At 48.3% G+C, this 19130-nt stretch overlaps 1 protein-coding gene, 1 long non-coding RNA gene and 3 other non-coding genes across 7 annotated transcripts; all 5 read left to right on the forward strand.

The window, feature by feature from the left end:
- The first annotated feature begins 583 nt into the window (after positions 1–583).
- LOC139299178 (uncharacterized) lies at positions 584–4642 on the forward strand. 2 transcript variants are annotated; one of them, XR_011598773.1, is made up of 9 exons: positions 584–656; positions 1569–1640; positions 1968–1995; positions 2178–2211; positions 2702–2748; positions 3056–3153; positions 3752–3809; positions 4154–4204; positions 4474–4642. It is a non-coding gene; the product is annotated as an uncharacterized lncRNA (long non-coding RNA). The 2 variants fall into 2 exon arrangements; XR_011598772.1 differs by having other exon boundaries at positions 605–650.
- LOC139299545 (small nucleolar RNA SNORA8) lies at positions 2338–2463 on the forward strand. Its single transcript, XR_011598830.1, has one exon. It is a non-coding gene; the product is annotated as a small nucleolar RNA SNORA8 (small nucleolar RNA).
- On the forward strand, positions 2808–2947 carry LOC139299544 (small nucleolar RNA SNORA8). The gene has a single exon (XR_011598829.1). It is a non-coding gene; the product is annotated as a small nucleolar RNA SNORA8 (small nucleolar RNA).
- Positions 3846–3979, forward strand: LOC139299552 (small nucleolar RNA SNORA18). The gene has a single exon (XR_011598836.1). It is a non-coding gene; the product is annotated as a small nucleolar RNA SNORA18 (small nucleolar RNA).
- A 3297-nt stretch (positions 4643–7939) lies between the features above and the next one.
- LOC139298802 (thioredoxin-interacting protein-like) lies at positions 7940–11186 on the forward strand. 2 transcript variants are annotated; one of them, XM_070921571.1, is made up of 6 exons: positions 7940–8367; positions 8677–8752; positions 8895–9042; positions 9194–9553; positions 9674–9982; positions 10069–11186. In XM_070921571.1, exons 1-6 carry the CDS (start codon positions 8112–8114, stop codon positions 10108–10110), a joined length of 1191 nt encoding a protein of 396 aa, XP_070777672.1. In that variant the 5' UTR covers positions 7940–8111; the 3' UTR covers positions 10111–11186. The 2 variants fall into 2 exon arrangements, with proteins under 2 accessions (XP_070777672.1, XP_070777671.1); XM_070921570.1 differs by having other exon boundaries at positions 9674–9976; positions 10063–11186.
- The last annotated feature ends 7944 nt before the right edge of the window (positions 11187–19130 follow it).

Raw genomic sequence — 19130 nt, forward strand, 5'->3', positions numbered from 1 at the left:
CTTTGTTTTTGAAAGTGCTCTTTAAATAACGTTCATTGTTGTTATTAAACCTCAAGCCGCAAATACCAGACTGCAGCCCACAAACTACAGATATAGCAAGGCTGGATTACTAGTCGGGCAGGCAAACCCCCCCCCAAAAGATTCATGTTCCCTGTTTGGCTATTGGTTTGAGGTAATTTGATTATTTATAACTTTGTTTAGGAATATGCTCCACTGAACACAACATCAACAGACATGATGGGGTACTAAAGGCGTAAATTCATAAACACATTTATATTATCTGAATGTCAACATACACATTTAAAACAAATGGCATCAACGCTGCAGTAGTGTCTTTTGTTCTATAATCACAATGCGTCCCTGACAAAAAAAATATTACGTAATGCGTATAAACTTCAGTAGCTACGAAATTGTGCCTGAAAGACGCGGAAAAGTTCACGTTTATTGCGTCCATGGGGTCGACGTCAACAAAACCTTCGCTCTTGGGATTTCCGAGTCGCCTTGAACTATAAACTGACGCCGAACTGGCTGCCGAAAAGCGCTTTCAACTAACGTAACGCATCCTATAAATACTTTTGCGGCACGCTCTTAGCTCCTCTTGTCACTGCTAACCGTCGAGATGGGTCGGAGAAGAAGAGCTCGCACAATTGGTAAATGTAAATAACTTCTTAATAATTTAAGTTGCTCACAGCACAGAGCGATACACACGGCCGCCGTGGTTATGTACATGTAATTTTTTCTTTCTTCATTTCACGTATTGTGACGTCGTTGCATTTTGGGGCACCACGCTGCCCGCATGTCAGCTAGCTTGACGCTAAAATGGCTAGGGCTTGGCTATGGCTTACGGCTACGGTTGACTTAGGTTCAGGCTAAGGTTAGGGAAAACGCACATCGACAGGGAAATGGACATTTCGGCATGTCGCAGCTGGGGAACGCAAAGGTGTACTTTTACATACGAAAACCCCGCCTGCATTCCACCTAGGTGAGCTTGTCCCAGGGTCCTGGTATGTTGTGCTTGCTAGCTCACTGACGCGGCCTCCTTAACGTGAATGTAACGGGAGTAATTCTTAACGAAATGGGAGTTTCGCCTACGCTTTTCCTCCTCCTGACGAGTCAAAATGTCTGCCGGGAAAAACCAACCAGGGCGGGAAGGAAAGGCTCGTTTCACCACCACGAACCCACCCTGGAAACACTTACGAGTTCTGCTAGCAAACAAAAGCGACCTCCGTATTATGACCCGCAGCGAACCGAGTTCAGCCGTAGCTCAGCGCGTCTCTTGCCAGTCACGTCGTCCTAAACGCCGCCGTGCAGACCTGGTCAGTGGGCTCGCCCTGTGCAGTGGGCTGATGCCCCAGGGCGCAGTGGCTATAGAACGGTCAGGTTTTGCTTTCACCTCTGCACTGTCGGTTGCTGAACGGTGTCAATGAGGCCTGGCACATTCACCCCTCTGCATCCTATTTTTTTTTACTTTAGAGATTCATGAAATACACTGTATATTAGGTTACATGGTGCTTTCGAGGGATATCAAAATTTCGAGACTTTCTTTCAAACCAACCTCTCTTTTGCAGGCTGTGACCTTATTGCGGCATGTGACGGGGAGAAGTTATCCTACAGTTTGCGCTGCCCTTCGGGGACATGAGGTTAGTATTTGTGCTCTTGGTAACGTGGTGCATGCAGCAGCACGTGGTTCTCCCCAGTAAGAATGGTGGAAACAAAGTCGTTAGTAGATGGACTACATTTCAGTAACTGAGAAAATGCAGTGTTTTGTTGGCATAGTATGAGCTCTGGTCCTGTCAGGTGGACTGTAGAGCCCATACAGTGCATAAAGCAATCATTTCTCTTGCAACCCACTGCTGTTGCTCTGCAGCAGTGTTACTAATGGGAACTGACAGCTCTATAACTTGGTAAATATTTGTTGTTGTTTTGGATTTTTTTATTAATGGCAGTTAATTTCAATTCTTTGGCAGGTGCTGGAGAAGACTTCTGGCCGGCTAGGTAAGTTGTATCACTGAATACGTCTATTTTGGACTTAAGCGTTATGATGATTGGCTAAATATGTTCAACTGCTCTGAAGTGTGATTGATAGCTGCCTCTCTGAACATGCCGGCTAGACAAGTAAATATGCTGCTGGTTCTGGAAACGCATTCCCTCCTTCACCCTGCCTTTGCCTTCTGCAGGTTTCCCGGCCTTAGGCGCTGAAGCAAGCACACTGTAAGTACAGAGGGAGTGCATTGACACCCATCTTCCCTGTGATACCACCACATTGCTATAAATGGACGAGATGTGCTAGCAGAAGGGGATAACGTCTTGTAAAAGCTAACCACCAGAATGAACGACGGCACTGTACGGTATCTGCAGCCAGTTGGTTCGTCAGCTGGTTTGTTCAAAAGTCAGTGCTAGATAAACTCAACATCTGGCATCGTTGGTCTCCGTGCTGCCTGTGCTTGGAGTCCTGGTATACTTGTTGAAACACTCATCCTCTTTAAGAGGCCGTGTGAAACCGTCTAGTGTTTCGATTTGGAATAGTGGCGTTAGAATGTGCCAGAGGCCACCAAATTTGGGCTTTTCCTTTTCCCCACTGACCGGCTACTCCGCATCCTTGTGGAAAGCCCCGCTTGTCTGTTTTTGGGAAGTTTGTTAAAAACAAATGTTGCTGTGAAATTTGTTGGCACTTAAGTGAAAGTTGTCGCTTTCTCTTTAGGTCACAGTGATGGCAGAAACATGAGATGCTGAACAGCCGTAAGTGGGGTGAGTTTGTCTGTCTGCAGTTACAATATCTGTCAATGATTTTGAATGGACATGGTAGCAGCACTGTACGGTATCTGCAGCCAGTTGGTTCATCAGCTGGTTTGTTCAAAAGTCAGTGCTAGACCAACTCAACATCTGGCATCGTTGGTCTCCGTGCTGCCTGTGCTTGGTTAGTCCTGGTATGATTGTTGAAACACACTCGTCCTCTTGAAGGCCGTCTAAAAAGTCTTGTCCACATTAGTGTTTTGATTTTGGTTCTAGTTGAGACCTGTCCACAGTGAAAACTTGCATCTCTTCGTCTTTTCAGTCGGCAAACATAACCGCACCAAGGCCAACATGTGGTGAGGAGAGAGACGGACAGCTAGCCGAACGACTCATTTTATAGTCACAAAGTTGGAGTTGACGGTAAGTTGTCCGCCACCTCACTGCAGAAACAGCCCGTGAAATGTATTTGGCTATGTTGGCGTTTAAAATTAATGATCAGAGCAGGTTAGACAACAATCTTTTAAACTTTACTACCACAAAGCCCCCGACCCTCTCTGAGCAGCTTAAGTCATCTTATTGTCACTCATACACACCGAGACGCCAGAGAAACTCGAGTCTGGACAGAGGGCTGAAATGCGAAAGATGGGTTAAACCGGCTTAAACAATGTGTTCTGGATCATGGCTCTGGACTGATCCTTAACCTGAGGCTTGTACTACAAAGCAAGTTCAGCATACCCAGGACATCTTGGTTATCTGGCTTCACGAAACCTAACAAACTATAATAGACAAATGTGAAGAAGTTAAACACGTCATCCAGGCTAAAAGCAACGCAGCTGCAGGAATGACTGCTTTCCAGATTTCTTAGTTATATCTCACTTGACCTTAAGTGGCGTTCTACTTTCTATGCTACATTTTATATCAAAGTATAGCCCCTGATGAAATGGTGCACCAATCAAATGTGCCGACAAGTCAATATATTCCTTGCTTAAATTGTTTGTTTTTTAAATTGCTCCTCCAGGTTTGTGCTGCTGAAAACAATGTGCCGCTGCCCCCCCAGCAGGGATTCAGCAACAAAGGTGAGCATTGAACTCGGAAGTGGATTTGTACAAGTGGCTGAGGCCTATCCCGACAGACCTTTAACTGTAGGGCCGCGTCGTTGGAAATGCCTCGGACAGCAAATCTGTAGTCTCGCTTTACCCACATGTTCACTGCCATGAGCCTTGTGGGATATTACTGCAGAACACATGATGTGACGTGACTGTATTTAAGTTTCCTAAATGCCTGTAAGATAATTTTGAAGTCAGTGTTTTACATGAAGGGATCTTTCTGATAGTGGAGGTGGAGACCATTTGATTAGAAAATGTGACTGAATCCATTGAGCTATAATGAGGTCATTGGGATGTACTTGACTTTGTTTCAGAATCCTGAAACCATCCCGGAGACGTGACATGAGTCTCTGCAGCCTCTCACTGTAAGTATCGTCTAATAGTGTGTTCGCCCTAGGTGGCGTTTGGTCATATACCAAGGCTTTCAGGACTCTCTATTTCTGACTTGCTGTGGAATTGACCAGAAAACAAACCCATCCCAGTGGGCTTCTGCAGCAGCCTGCTGAGAAAACCCATTGGGAACAATGACCTGGTGCAATCTGTGTATATGGTAGTCTGTATTATTGTCAAATGGACCTTGTTTTGGACTTTGGGTTGGGTGCCACATCTGAACTTCTTGCTTCCTTATTTTCAGGAGCCGCAGATTGATGAGAACACAGCTGTCGGCGCTTTGATCACTGGCTTGGAATAAAACGTCACCGTCACTCTTTGCAAATGAGGTCTTCGTAAAAGCAGCGGTGTTCCCTGCATCAGATGTTCTTTTTCTACAATGTACTCTATCACAAATAAAATATCTAACTCTCCTCACATGTCTTTTTGTCTCATATCTATGAACATTAAACATTTTGTCCTAATGGCCTGTGGAAAGGATGTGTAGACCTAGTTGTACAGTTTCTTGGTGGACTTGCAGAGTCACGGCAGGTCAACATCTCTTCCACAGCATCTTAACATCATCCTGCCTTTTTAGTTGCTCTCAAATCTCACTGTAGTTCAGTCACATGTTACACAGCAGTGCCAGACTGTCAAAACCAGCATACATTCATAGTTGACTCAGACTTAAGACATCATGACATCCAGAACCATCTCAAGTCGGGACTGGCTAGAAGAAGCTACTCAGGTGAGCTTTCAGTTAGTGGAAGAGTTACAAGCGTTTAGCTGGAAAGGCTGTACTGAATTTTGGGACCTCCATATTTTGAAATTGCTCAACTATGAGTCAATACATGTAAAAGCAGAGAGATCTGGGTTTTCAGTTCTGTAAAACATGATGCACTAGTCCTTTTTAATTTTAAATTTGATCTCTTGAATGCCCTCAGACCTTTGGGAGAGTGCTGCCGCATCAGGGATCCACGTTTACAGTTGTAACGGCGTATTTCCTCCACTAGAGAGCGGTGTGTTTACACTGTCAGCGTAAAGGCTGGCCCCTGTTGACTTCAGGTTTCGTTATGTCCTTTTAAAGGAGAATCTTGGGGGGGGAAAAGGAGGGACTTTTCTGATTGGACGGCACAACAGAGTGTTGCAGCATAATTTGTTGTCATACCAATATCCCTTCTGTTCACCCATATGCTCAGTGTTTATTGAGCTCCATTAGTCACTCACTTCTCTTCTCTCTTTCATCTCCTTTTTTTTATCGTTTCTTTGTGGCTCTGTGTGTCTTTGCAGTTTTGCGTCTCTTTGTGTCTCTTCAGGGTAGTTTTGTGGTTCTTTTTGGTCGTTTTTGCATCCATTTGTGGTCGCTGTGATTGTTTTGTGTCTGCGGTTATTATGTGTGTCTTTGTAGTTGTTTCATGTTCGTTTTTTTTTAGGCCGTTTTGTGTCTCTTTGTGGTCTCTGTGGGTGTTTTGCATCTCTTCGTGGTTATTTTGTGTCTCTTTGTCGTTGTTTGATGTCTTTTAATCGTCTTTTTGTGTCCCTGTGGTCTTTTTTTGTGTCTTTATCATCGTTTTGCATCACTCTGTGGTCGTTTTTATTTCCTTTCCAACAAGAAATATTAACTGTCACAGGGCAGGGGTGATTCATCCTCAAAAGACTTGCAGTATAATGTATAATAATATCATTTATTGAGCTTTGACAAGTCAAATGTGCTTGTTTGAAGTGAATAATAAGTAAATGAATTCATTAAGCAGAGGGCTGACAGTGGCATTGGCACCACGGCCACCACTAGAGGGGGCTCACGTAGGCTCACGCATCACCATTTGGACAGAAGTGCTGTCAGTAAAGGGCAGTAAATATAGGAATGGCCTGCCTGAATGGTCTGTCTGGTGGCCTACATATTCCACTTTTAAGGCCCATCTCAAACAATGGCGCAGGAGAACTATGATCACTTTTAACTTGACGTGTGGCACAATGTGCTGTGCTTTTTTTTTTTTCTACCGGTGTATTGTATATTTGCATTTGTATATCGTCATTCGTAGTGTTTCTGTTTCTGTTACCTGCCCAGGGACTATGGACGTAAATTAGCATTCTTGCGCTAACGCCTGCATGTTTACATCTTGTATTATTGTACGGATATAAATAAGTATGCCTTTCCTTTATGGCGGAAAATTCCCCTGATGGTATAATGGAGATGGCTTAATGTGGGTGAAAGTTCACAGAAGGGAACAATGTGATCTCATCAGATCCAAAACAGCTTCCAGTCCAAGTCCCAAGCAGCAACAGTGGGCTGTGCCGGTCACATGTCACCATACACACACACACACACACACACACACATTACAAAGGAAACAGCTATGAAACTAGAGGGTAAATACCTTCATGGAGTCTTGTGAACATATTCATGTTGTGTTATGTGTGTGTGTGTGTGTGTGTGTATGTGTGGTCGGTCAGCCAGGCGGGGACTGATGTTGATGTCTTCTGGACCAAGAACTACCTCCGGAAAACAAATGAGGTTCCATGTTTTGAACTTTGCATCCAGTTTTCAAGACAACAGGAGCTGTGCACTAATGAAACGCTGCAACTTCAAAACGTACCGCGTGTATTTGTTGTGCCTGTGTCGGACCCTAACAATGGTTGAGTCCTGTCCAGGACCAGGTGAGACCTAGTTTCAGAAGAAAACAAAACGCAATCTCGGAACCCACTGGCTATCGTCGGGCGGCAATTTGAATCTCTAGGATTAAAAAGCTGAAATCGACGTCAGACGATAGCCGGTGGGTTCACTGAACGCCGCAAACTGCTGTTTCCAAGGTCATGAATCGACTGCCAGGCCTTTAACCGTGACCCTCACTATTCATGACCACACGAGGGCCGCTTTATAATGAACCACACCTGGCTACACGTTTGCGGTAGCCCCCCCCCCCCCCCCCAACAAAGGGTGGCAAGATAAATCTGAGGGGTCACTAGATGATTAAGAAGATAGGACAGCAGGGAAAAACACACCTGCTACGCCAAATTACATTACATTTTTTTCCAGACTTTCCTGTAAACTTTGCTTTGCGAATTACTAGACTTTTTTTTTTTTTTTTTTCTGCTGGAAAATTTGCAACAAGAAGAAGTCATGGTGGAGATATGGTGACCATATTTTCACCCCCCCCCCCATGTCCCCCTCCATCTTCCGTCAAATCTCTAACAAAGGCACAAATAAATACATACAACACCCATTATAGTGTATTAGATTCATACTGAGACTTGACCAACTACACAAACATACAGAAGCCACCATCCACGCTGTGTTTTCTATGTATTATTTATAAGATATTAAAAATACATAATATTAATGATAGATTGTGTTTTCAGGATCAGAGCGTGTGTGTGATAATGTAACACTTCCATTTAAACGACCTATAATTAGTTCGATCGATGCTGGTATCGAGGCCAACCCGTCCCTGTTTCAGTGTGTTTACTACAAATGTACCGTTCTCTGTGTCCACCTCCGACTTCCTGCGCTCGCATCTGCCGAGCACGCTCTACATTCTCCCAGCCACGCGGTGTCCACGCGTCGCTTTCGGCCGCTGATTGGCCGGAGCCGACACAAACAAAGGTTCTCAGCCAATGGGAGCGGTGTGCATGCGCTGAGCCACGCTGTTCATTCTGGCTGCTCATGCCCCGCCGAGGCTCGTCATATAAAACCAGCAGCGCTCGCCTTTGTTTACAGCAGAGTGGAGTGGAAGCTGGTGCTCCCCCCACCCCACCTTAAAATAAGAAAATAGTAGCTTTCTCAGCGCTTTTCATCGAACGGCTACAAGCTTACAACACTTTTCAAGTCCTGTCTTTTCTGTGTTTTTTTTTTTTTTTTTTTTTCTGTCGTCGTGTCGGACGTCCTGAACAAGTAAAGCAGTCATGGTGGCCATGGCGAGAAGAGTGAAAACCTTCCAAATTATCTTTACGGACCCCAGCAAGACTTTTTACTGCGGCGGGGACAAGATGTCCGGCCGGGTGGAAGTGGAAGTGAGCGAGGTGACGCGTGTGTCCGCGGTGAAGGTGGTGGGTTTGGGCTGCGCCAAGGTGGAGTACGCGAAGGGCAAGCAGCGCTGCCGCCAGGAGGCCGAGTACCTCCGACACGAAGAGGTGCTGCGGCTGGACGACCAGCCCACAGGTACGGACCTTCACCGCTGTACCCGCCACGGGCAACTCTAGCGGGGCTTGGATGAATTGCGCGTACTCACGGAGTTGTGTTGAATGAGAATGATGTATTTGACGTTGAGGAATGGCTGTGTGTGTGTGTGTGTGTGTGTGTGTGGGGGGGGGGGGGCAGTTAGGTGAACCCTTTAAGTGGAACTGGCCTATCTGGTGTTTCCCACCTTGAGACAGCAACTTAGTGATGCCGAGTCAAGGCAACTCCGAAATGAGGAAACTAAATATGTGTGAATGGGTAAAGAACTCTTGTTTCATTTTCTCTTTCCAGACTCTGATGGATCGGTCGTCTTGAGGCCTGGCAACAAATACGAGTACACCTTCGGGTTCGAGCTCCCCCAGCACGGGTAAGGCCGCGTCCCTTAATTCAGACGTATGCTGTAAACAGTCCGTCATGGTCTTTGGATGTTACGTCTCTGCATTCGAATGCCTCTTGGTTGGTTGGTTGGTTGGTTGGTTGGTTAAGTTTCTTCACACGTGTGCTCGCAGGCAGCTGGTGTCGTCATACAAGGGGAAGTTTGGCTTTGTCCAGTACTACGTGAAGGCCCTGCTGGTGAGGCCACAGCAGGCCGTCCTCGAGTGCAAGAAACCCTTTGAGGTAGAGGAGCCTCTGGATGTCAACACCCCGGACCTGTTGGTGAGTTCGCCGACACTGAAACGGCAAAATGGTGGGGATATTTATGTGGGCATTCATCGGCTTTGCGTATTCCGGCTTCTGGTTTCACTAGGAGTCCCCCAATGCGAGCTGAGTCTCACCCCCCCCCCCCTCCCTCCTTGCGTCTCCCCAGTCTCCCACAGGTGGCATGAAGGAGAAGAAAGTCACCTGCATGTTCATCCCCGACGGCCAGGTGTCGCTGAACGCGAAAATCGACCGCCGCGGCTTCTGCGAAGGCGAGGACATCTGCATCAACGCCAAGTTCGAGAACACCTGCTCGCGCATCGTGGTGCCGAAGGCCGCCATCATCTCCAAACACACCTACCAGGCCAACGGCCGCACCAAGGTCTTCCGCCAGAAGCTGTCCTCGGTGCGCGGAAACCACATCATCTCCGGCATGTGTGACGCCTGGCAGGGAAAGACCATCAGGGTGCCGAAGATCAAACCGTCCATGCTGGGCTGCAACATCATCCGCGTGGAGTACGCTCTGATGGTAAGCCTGCAGCTGCTGCGTGTCAACAGAGACTTTTTTTTTTTGTTGTTGTTGTTGTTGTTGCCTGTTTTGGCCTGACAATCGATGTTAATGTACGTGTTTCGTGTTCCTTCTGCTTAGATTTACATCCACATCCCTGGCAGCGAGAAGCTGATCCTGGAGCTGCCCCTGGTCATCGGGACCGCCGGCTTGGGCAGCCGCAGCAACAGCGTGAGCAGCCAGGAGGGCTCGGTGAGCAACGCCTCCCAGAGCTGGGTGTCCCTCAGGATGCCCTCCGAGCCTCCCAGCTACTGCGACGTCACCCGCGACTGCCGCCTGGACCAGCCCCTCACGCCGCTGCTGGACGACTTTGACGGCGACGACAGCCCCATCTTCATGAACGCCCCAGCCTTCCAGTTCCCTCCACCTCCGGCGTACACGGAGGTAGGTGTCCCAACCAAGTCCTTTCAATGACCTCAACACCGTTGCTGATAGTCTGTCTAATAATGCCATACTTTTTTTCTCTCCAGGCTGAGGAGGAGTACAATGGCAATGCTCGCATGCTGCCGGTCTGCTGAAAGCCCACCAGGGATTCTAGAACTAGTGGTCCACCTCTCAGAGACCGTTCTTCTAAGGCACTTGAAAAGGAGCAGAAGGTCCAAACTCCGGTGGAGACGCGCGGGACGGAGAAGTCAAGCCAGGGCCGGGCCGTGGACACGGGACAGGCGGGGGACGCGCTGCCGTCAGTTGTCTTCACTGCGCTTCATCACCTATGCTGATCGCTGAGTCTTCCGCCGGGTGCTCCCCAGGTCATGGACCTGGAGACGGAGCCCCACAGAGTCCTGTGGCGCGCTGCATTTCTGAATAAGCTGTCCCTTCCCCAGAGGCTCAGAACTGTCAGGGTCTCGCTGTCCATTCTCAGCCACAGTGACACCTTTGCTCTTTTGGGGGGGGGGGGGTTTGTCTTTTCCTCATGATGCTTTGTCATTCCAGTCAAACAAACCCTGCGTTTTGTTTTTTTTTAAGGGATTTCACTAGGGGAACCATTGTATTTCTTTTATCAGGAATATTGTTCGATTTCTGACCATTACAGCTTGTGACGCAATCTGCCGTTGACGCTGATAGAACCTCATTGCAGCAGCCATGTTTTCTTATGTACCAGTGTTTGTAAAGAAATGTGGTTTATTCCTGTATTTTATTGCACTTTTTGATTGATGCGTTTTGCTCTACAAGAGTTTCTGTTTTCTTGTTACGCTTCGTTTGAACAATGTTTGCGATGTGGTGAGGGAATTTCCTGTAGGTAAAACACTCGGGACTTGTTGGAACCTCACATTTAAGCTCCAAAATTCCAGCTTGGCTTGGATCGGCTGTACTTTCCCGACACTCCAAGTGCCAAAAACATGGTCCATACCCGCTCCTATGTCATGGAACCGCACCTTTTCATGTGAGGGTAATCATTGTGTCTGATCTGCAGTTGTCCCTAGACAACGTTTCACTGTGAGATCTGAAATTTATTGTAAAGACTGATTTGCGAGTATGTTTGCAATGCATCCTTGATACTTATAACAAGTATATTTTCTTTTGTATGAAACCCTATGGGTTACTTTTTGTTTTTCTGTTTGTTTGTTTTTATTAAAGAAATGTTCAAATGAAATATCCAGTGTGTGTGTGTGTGATTAACTGACCTGGGGCCGTGTTCACAAACACTCTCGGAACACTCTCCTAAACGTTTTTAGCAAAGGAGTCGTAGCTCCGGGGTGGAAGGGACAGAAACCTTAACCTTAGTGAGGAGGGTGTGGCTGACCCCGTTGCTGGGTATGACACGTTATTTTGAAAGGTGTGAAACAAGGGAAATAAAAGCGCGCTCTCAGTGAACTTGATGGGCCTAATGTATGCAAACACACCAGCAGTGGAAGCACTGTTGGATTTTTCCCAGATGCCAAATGTCTTTAGTGTTGTGATCACTTTCGTTTCTGGCGACGACACCGACCACAAACGCTCTCCCCCTGTTTCATGAACTCACAGTCATTCAGCGTTCGGAGAATATTTCCGTTCTTTGCACCTCAAGGGCTAAGATGCTTTTGTGAATAACTTCTGTCTTTGCCAGGATCTGGCCTTAAATGTAATGGGAAATTCCCAGAAAACGTCAGGGTCTTCTAGGGACTTGGTCGCCAGGAGCAACTCTTTGTGAACACGGGACTCGTCTCGACGTCTTGCTACGGCTCAGCATTTAACAGCTATCTTGTCTTCCGTTTGGATCAGGACCTAAATGACGTTGTAGTGGCAACGGTCGGGTGGGGGGGCTGGAGACGTCCCAACTGTGAGGAGATCCAGAACATGACGGAGGGATTACATATGCTCATGTATAGATGGAGGTAGGTTCCTTTGCCTTGGAGTGCTCTGAAGCCCACGCCATAGTAGTAACTGAATAATGAAATATTTTAGTCAGGGCAGCCCGAATATGTGTTCTCTGCTCTGCGCCGCTGACGTCTGGCAACTGCTGAGCGCGACAGATAAGGAAAGTGTTTATCTGTGAGCGGGGGCTGTGGCCCCCGGGCCTGTATATTCTGTGTCACAGCCATGAGAAAAGTTAGTGCTCCTCAGTGGGTGAACCCATGGACACAATGTACATTTTCACACTACTAAGGTTATGGCATGGGTACAAAGAGACTATAGTGAGGGGGGGTGGGGTGGGGGGTGGGGGGTCTTGTCCCTATTGCTAAACACTGAGTCAAGTGTAGAAATGTGTTGTGGGGTTGTAGCCAACGTGTGAAGGGTGGGTGAATGGGGGGGTTGGGGTGTGTGTGTGTGTGTGTGTGTGTGGGGGGGGGGGGTCATGTGGAGTCAAGTGTCAACAAAGGGAGCGCCCAGTGTGCATGGAAAATACTGCACGCATGTCCACCGTCCCTCCGCTTTCCAAGAAGAACCGGCGTCGGAAGAGAAACTGATCCCCTCGTCCGTGTCCTTTCCCGCGGGCCCTTCGATGCATCGCTAGTGCAAAACAACATTACATAACATTCAGCGGACACGCACAAGAGCTTTAACAGGCTTCTGTTTTGGAAGCCCTACTGAGACAAGACCCCCCCCCAGCTTCTCATTTGTTACAGCAAAACCTTTTTCCTTAAGGGAGCCCTATTTTACCTTTACATGCACACTGACCCCACACACAATTACAAAAAAAAGTAGCCTTCTTCTTTTATTTAATTATATTTTATTGCTTCAAAGACAATAATAGTGAACTTAAAGCTGCAGTAGGCAATATTATTGAATTATAATGTCGGTTGAAATAACTAGTTTTGACCATCGCATGTCACTAACAATATCTAATTGAAGGGCTCCTTTTAAAAAAAAAAAAAAAGTGAGCGGCCGCCCCGCTTTTGTATTCAGTCTTTTAAAAAAACTGGACCAGGTCTGAATCAAACAACCAATCAGGGTCCTTATTATATAATTATATTTACAGATCTTTTAATTTCACTATCATAAATACGTTTTAATAGTACAATAAATAAACAGTTATAAACTTCTAAAATAACCCATAGATTGAGTTATCTTCTTCACAGAAATGAATTAAATGCATGTATATTATATTTTATACATATATATATATATATTGTTACACCCTTAAAATCAAAAAATCAAATGTGGATTCATCCGCCACTGAAAATAGTCCCCAACAAATGCATTATTTCCCCCCCCCTGTATTGAGTAAGGTTTGTCAAATTGTGTGCGTTATTACTGAGACCGTACGCTTCAGTTTGTCGTCTGTCTGGAGGTCAGTTCTAAGAGCGAGACCTGGCTTTCACTGAAGCGCCGCTTCCTCCCTTCGCTCAGCGGCTGGAGGTACAGCGGGTAGCGCAAGGTTGGTTTGGTTCGGAGGGGTCCCGGTTTTTGTTTGTTTTTGAAAGATCCTTTCCTTGACATTTATTGGAGAGTTTAGAGAGTTAAGAGAGTGACCAACACTTCCGTGCTCCTTCAGAGGAACACACGTTGACGTCTGCAGTACACCGAGAAAGTGTGTATGTAGGTCACAGGTCAGCGCGTGTGAAGCGTATGTTGTTACAATACAGCAGGGAAACACTTTGTACTGTCTCGATGATTCACCTCTGGGTATCGTTTCGAACAAACATGACATAACATGCTCTCACTTTTTTACGGCGTGTCTGTGTGTGTGTGTGTGTGTGTGTGTGTGTGCGGGCAACAACATCATTCCCATCTTGTCATGACACCAGCATGTCGCAGACAGGGCCCGTGATTGGCTGAGGCAGCGGAGCACTCGCTTCCTTTTTTGGCTGAAGCAGGTGTTCACGAGGGTTAGCATTCGAGAGCACACACACACACACGCACATGCGCAGCCTCTGAGCTGGCTTCCTCCAGGCGTCGTTGTCCTCATCCTCTCCTCTTGTCTGCCCCCCCCCGGCGGGGGCTGTGATTCACCACAGAAAGTTCATTGTGTCGACGCAGCAAGTCTGGTCACGAGGGCTAACTATGACAGAGGAAGCATGCTTCTGGAGTTAGCATGAAGGGAACACGCATGAGGAAGCGCTCATGGTGTAATAACCCAGGCAGCCTCCATTGTTGTTCACACGAGGGGCATTTGCCTTGAAGGTATAGTGACGCATGAGAAAGACAGGATAGGTGGGAGACAGAGAGGGGGCGCTCAGGACTGTGTGGGACGCCCCCTCTCTTACCAGGTTGAGCTGCCAGGGCACCCCGTCAACTCAGTAGTAGTCGGCTGTAGCAGTGGATTGGTAGTTGGACTCAGGTCAGTGTCTTAAAGTGATGAGTTTAATGGACGTCCAGCATGTATAGTCTCAGTAAAACCACGTGATGGAGGTCCTATAAATGTGACTGGAAAGCACACTGCACTTCCCATGATGCAACTTTTTTTTTCTTTTTTTTTTTTCACCCTGCCTTGCCTGGTAAAATGCCCTCTCAAACAAACAGTGAGAGAGAGAGCAGGGCGTCACCGCTGCTTCATGCTACATCCATCCAAACCCCCCCCCCCCCCCCCCCCCCAAAAAAAAACTCCAGCAGAGCACCAATTGGCTGGAGTCTGCTGCCATGCGTTCTGTGATTGGCTGAATACCTTGCTCATGCACGGGGCACGCAGGCAGGGCGTGTTGGCATCCTCTCATCCTCTGGAGGAAGTCTGTTTGTTTTGGGGGTTTTGTCCCTGCTGCTGCTGCTTCAGACCGAAGGGACTTTCTGCTACCGGGCTTAATGTCTAAGTCTGAGGGTCGTGTTGTCTGATCCCACAGGCAGCTGTCGTTCTTTGGTCGCGTTATGCCGAGCCAGATTATCCCTCTGGGGGGGGGGGGGGGGGCCCACTGAGCCCCTGTTCTCCCCCGATCACTGTGCACTCCCATGTATTTGGTAGTGATTAGTCATTAGTCAGTGTGTTGAAGTGATGAGGAAGGCTCATCCCAGCGGCCTACATCCGGTGAGTCAGACCAACATGTCCTGCAGGACACATTCCACCACCAGCTGGTGAGCAGCGTGGGACCATCAGTGAGAGCGTATTTAAAGCGTGTGGTTATCTTCAGCCTTGGGTGGTGGTGGTGGTGGTGGTGGTGGTGGTGTGGGGGGGGGGGTTCTCTCTGCAGTCAAAAGTATCAACCGTGTGAGCATGCCCAGACTGGAGAAGCCCCATCCAGCTACAACTGGATCCACCGCTCACAGCTTCTCCACCCTCACACACAGCTTCTCCACCCTCACACACAGCTTCTCCAGCCACACACAGTTTCTCCACCCTCACACGCAGCTTCTACAGCCGCACACACAGCTTCTCCACCCTCACACACAGCTTCTACAGCCGCACACACAGCTTCTCCACCCTCACACACAGCTTCTACACCCGCACACAAAATGTTTCCACACACAGCTTCTACACCCACACAGCTTCTCCACCCTCACACACAGCTTCTACCCCCTCACAGCTTCTCCACCCACACACACAGCTTCATTCAGCTTCTCCACCCTCACACACAGCTTCTCCACCCACACACACAGCTTCATTCAGATTCTCCACCCGCACACACAGCTTCTACACCCTCACACAAAACGTTTCCACACACAGCTTCTACACCCGCACAGCTTCTCCACCCACACACACAGCTTCACCACCCACACGCACAGCTTCTACACCCACACACCTTCTACACCCACACACACAGCTTCTACACCCGCACAGCTTCTCCACCCGCACACAAAGCTTCATTCATCTTCTCCACCCTCACACATAGCTTCTCCACCCACACACACAGCTTCATTCAGATTCTCCACCCGCACACACAGCTTCTACACCCTCACACACAGCTTCAATCAGCTTCTCCACCCGCACGCACAGCTTCTACACCCTCACACAAAACGTTTCCACACACAGCTTCTACACCCGCACAGCTTCTCCACCCACACACACAGCTTCACCACCCACACACACAGCTTCTACACCCACACACCTTCTACACTCGCACACAAAACATTTCCACACACAGCTTCTACACCCGCACAGCTTCTCCACCCACAAACACAGCTTCTCCACCCGCACACAAAGCTTCATTCAGCTTCTCCACCCTCACACATAGCTTCTCCACCCACACACACAGCTTCTACACCCTCACACAAAACGTTTCCACACACAGCTTCTACACCCGCACATAAAACGTTTCCACACACAGCTTCTACACCCGCACAGCTTCTCCACCCACTCTCTCACACACACACACACACACACACACACAGCTTCTCTACCCGCACATACAGCTTCTCCACCTGCACACACAACTTCTACACCCGCACAGCTTCTATAGCCACACACACAGCTTCTACACCCTCACACACAGCTTCTCCACCTGCACCCACCCGCACACAAAGCTTCATTCAGCTTCTCTACCTGCACACACAGCTTCTCCACCCGCACACACAGCTTCTACACCCACACACAAAACATTTCCACACACAGCTTCTACACCCGCACAGCATCTCTACCTACACACACAGCTTCTCCACCCTCACACACAGCTTCATTCAGCTTCTCCACCCACACACACAGCTTCTACCCCCTCACCGCTTCTCCACCCTCACACACAGCTTCATTCAGTTTCTTCACCCACACACAAAACTTCTCCACCCACACACACAGCTCTCCATCCTCACACAGTTTCTCCACCCTCACACACAGCTTCTACCCCGTCACAGTTTATCCACCCTCACACAAAACATTTCCACACACAGCTTCTACACCCGCACAGCATCTCCACCTACACACAGCTTCTCCACCCTCACACACAGCTTCATTCAGTTTCTCCACCCTCACACACAGCTTCATTCAGCTTCTCCACCCACACACACAGCTTCATTCAGTTTCTCCACCCACACACAAAACTTCTCCACCCACACACACAGCTTCTCCATCCTCACACACAGCCTCTACCCCGTCACAGCTTCTCCACCCTCACACAAAACATTTCCACACACAGCTTCTACACCCGCACACAAAACGTTCCCACACACGGCTTCTACACCCGCACAGCTTCTCCACCCACACTCACACACCGGCACACACAGCTTCATTCAGCTTCTCCACCCTCACACACAGCTTCATTCAGCTTCTCCACCCTCACACACAACTTCTCTACCCACACACACAGCTTCTCCACCCACACACACACACACACACACACACACACACACACACACACACACACAGACATATATAACCACACAGACGTTAGTGAAACACGAACCAAACTGAAGTTGAATAAAGATCTTGTTTTTGAAGTGTATGTGTATGTGTATGTGTGTGTGTGTGTGTGTGTGTGTGTGTGTATGTGTGTGTATGTGTATGTGTGTGCGTGTGCGTGTGTGTGTGTGTGTGTGAGAGGGCCTGTAAGAACGAGTGAGAGACATAGGAATGAGTAAAGAGACTGAGGGAGTGTGGAATGTCTGGCTGCACCTTCAGCAAACCAACTGCAAAACAAGTTTCACCATGAGGACAGGAGGACATCCGCCTGACCTCCGCCTCCCTGTTCCTCCCTCCAACCAACCCCTCCACTGTTTATTAGCCTTGATCAGCATTTCATTTATGCAGGAGCGTCTATTTTCTAGACTGCCTGCGCTGATAAAAAATACAGGAAGTGCACAGTGATGGTTGGAGGAGTCCTGTCTGTTTAACCCTGTGCTTGCCTCCATCCGGAGAATGTTAGGGTTCCGTGTCTTCGCCCAAGAACACTTCAACATGTGGACGGGGGTGCCAGGATTGCACCACCGACCCGCTCTACCTCATGTGCGTCAGCGCTAACAACTGCGCCACCAGAAACTGTATTAGCTTAGAGGGGCATCTCAGCGGGCACCGGAGGGTGACGGAGGTTTCGCTGAGTGCTGTGTCTCTGTGCATTGCTACCGCCTGGGCAGTGCCTGCAAGTGTCTGGCTGTACTCGAAAAGCGGCCTACTATACTAGCAGCACGTGCTGATTTGGCCAACATGTAGCATGTAGCATGCAGTGTGTCACAAACACCCGGACGTCGTACTGATTCGGAAAATAAATCTTCGGCCCGGTCTACCTCGCATACTGCGTGTCCCACAATGCAAAGCGCCGGCGGTGGTTATTCATTAACGTTGCGTAAACGTTCACTTCTTTCCCCTCAGCGGTCCGCCCAAAAATCTGTTTCTGAACAAATCTTGAGGCGAGAAAGAAGATCTCCAAGGCCTCATTTCACCGTTGGTTTGGAAACATATGCAATAGAACTGTTGCGCACAGGTTCAGTCCATGATGTTTGGTGTGTGGCGGTTGGCACAAATCAAACAAATGGAGCAAATGGAGACCAGACCGGGTGAGCAGCGACGGCCGCAGCCTCATTTACACAACGGCTGCTGCGGAGTTTCATTTCGGGGGAAGTCGTGTTCCTTGAAAGGGTTAGCGTTAGTTTGGAAGGTCACACTGGAGGTCACGACCTCATGTTTCAATCGCCGTCATCTGACAGCGTGCATGCCTTCTTCATTTTCCATTTTTGTTTTGCAACGCGTCTTCCCGGCTGCCCCCGCAGGTCGTCCTTGAGGCGGACCTGTGGAGGGTAAACAGTCAAGAGGACTTCATGTTCCACACGTTCAACGGCGTTCCACAGGGCGCAGGCCCCACCCACTGTCACATATTGTGCCACAGTCCTCAGACATGCTGTTTACAGCCACACTTGGCGGGTCACATGACGGCCTTTTGTGTTGTGTAATGTGTTTTTCCTCCTGCACAGAGAGAGAGAGAGAGAGAGAGAGAGAGCGTTCAGAGCCTGCAGACTTCACCAACATGTTCAACTGGAAACGCAGTACAAAGAAACATCACATGCACCTCGACATGAGGAAACGAATGAATTAAGAGCCACTATATCAAAGTGCAACAACAAGCAGGACGACAAGACAGAACCTGCATTATGTATCCCACCCTGGAATTCCAGGAAATATCTGTCGAAAAAAATATCACACTTCCACAAGCCCGTCGCACTGGGAATCAGAAGAGACCATCTTTGTGTGCTCAGCAAAGGCCTCCAAAGAGGAACAGCCGATCTGACACAGCGGTGACATGACAAGACGCTGACACCGTGGCCC

The sequence above is a fragment of the Enoplosus armatus genome, chromosome 16 (genome assembly GCF_043641665.1).
Source record: "Enoplosus armatus isolate fEnoArm2 chromosome 16, fEnoArm2.hap1, whole genome shotgun sequence".
NCBI lineage: Eukaryota > Metazoa > Chordata > Actinopteri > Centrarchiformes > Enoplosidae > Enoplosus > Enoplosus armatus.

Coding starts and splice junctions, on each gene's coding strand:
- LOC139298802 (XM_070921571.1), top strand. CDS start 8,112: ATGGTGGCCATGGCGAGAAGAGTGAAAACCTTCCAAATTATCTTTACG. Junction 9,043..9,193: donor TCAACACCCCGGACCTGTTG/GTGAGTTCGCCG, acceptor GCGTCTCCCCAG/TCTCCCACAGGTGGCATGAA. Junction 9,554..9,673: donor GCGTGGAGTACGCTCTGATG/GTAAGCCTGCAG, acceptor CCTTCTGCTTAG/ATTTACATCCACATCCCTGG.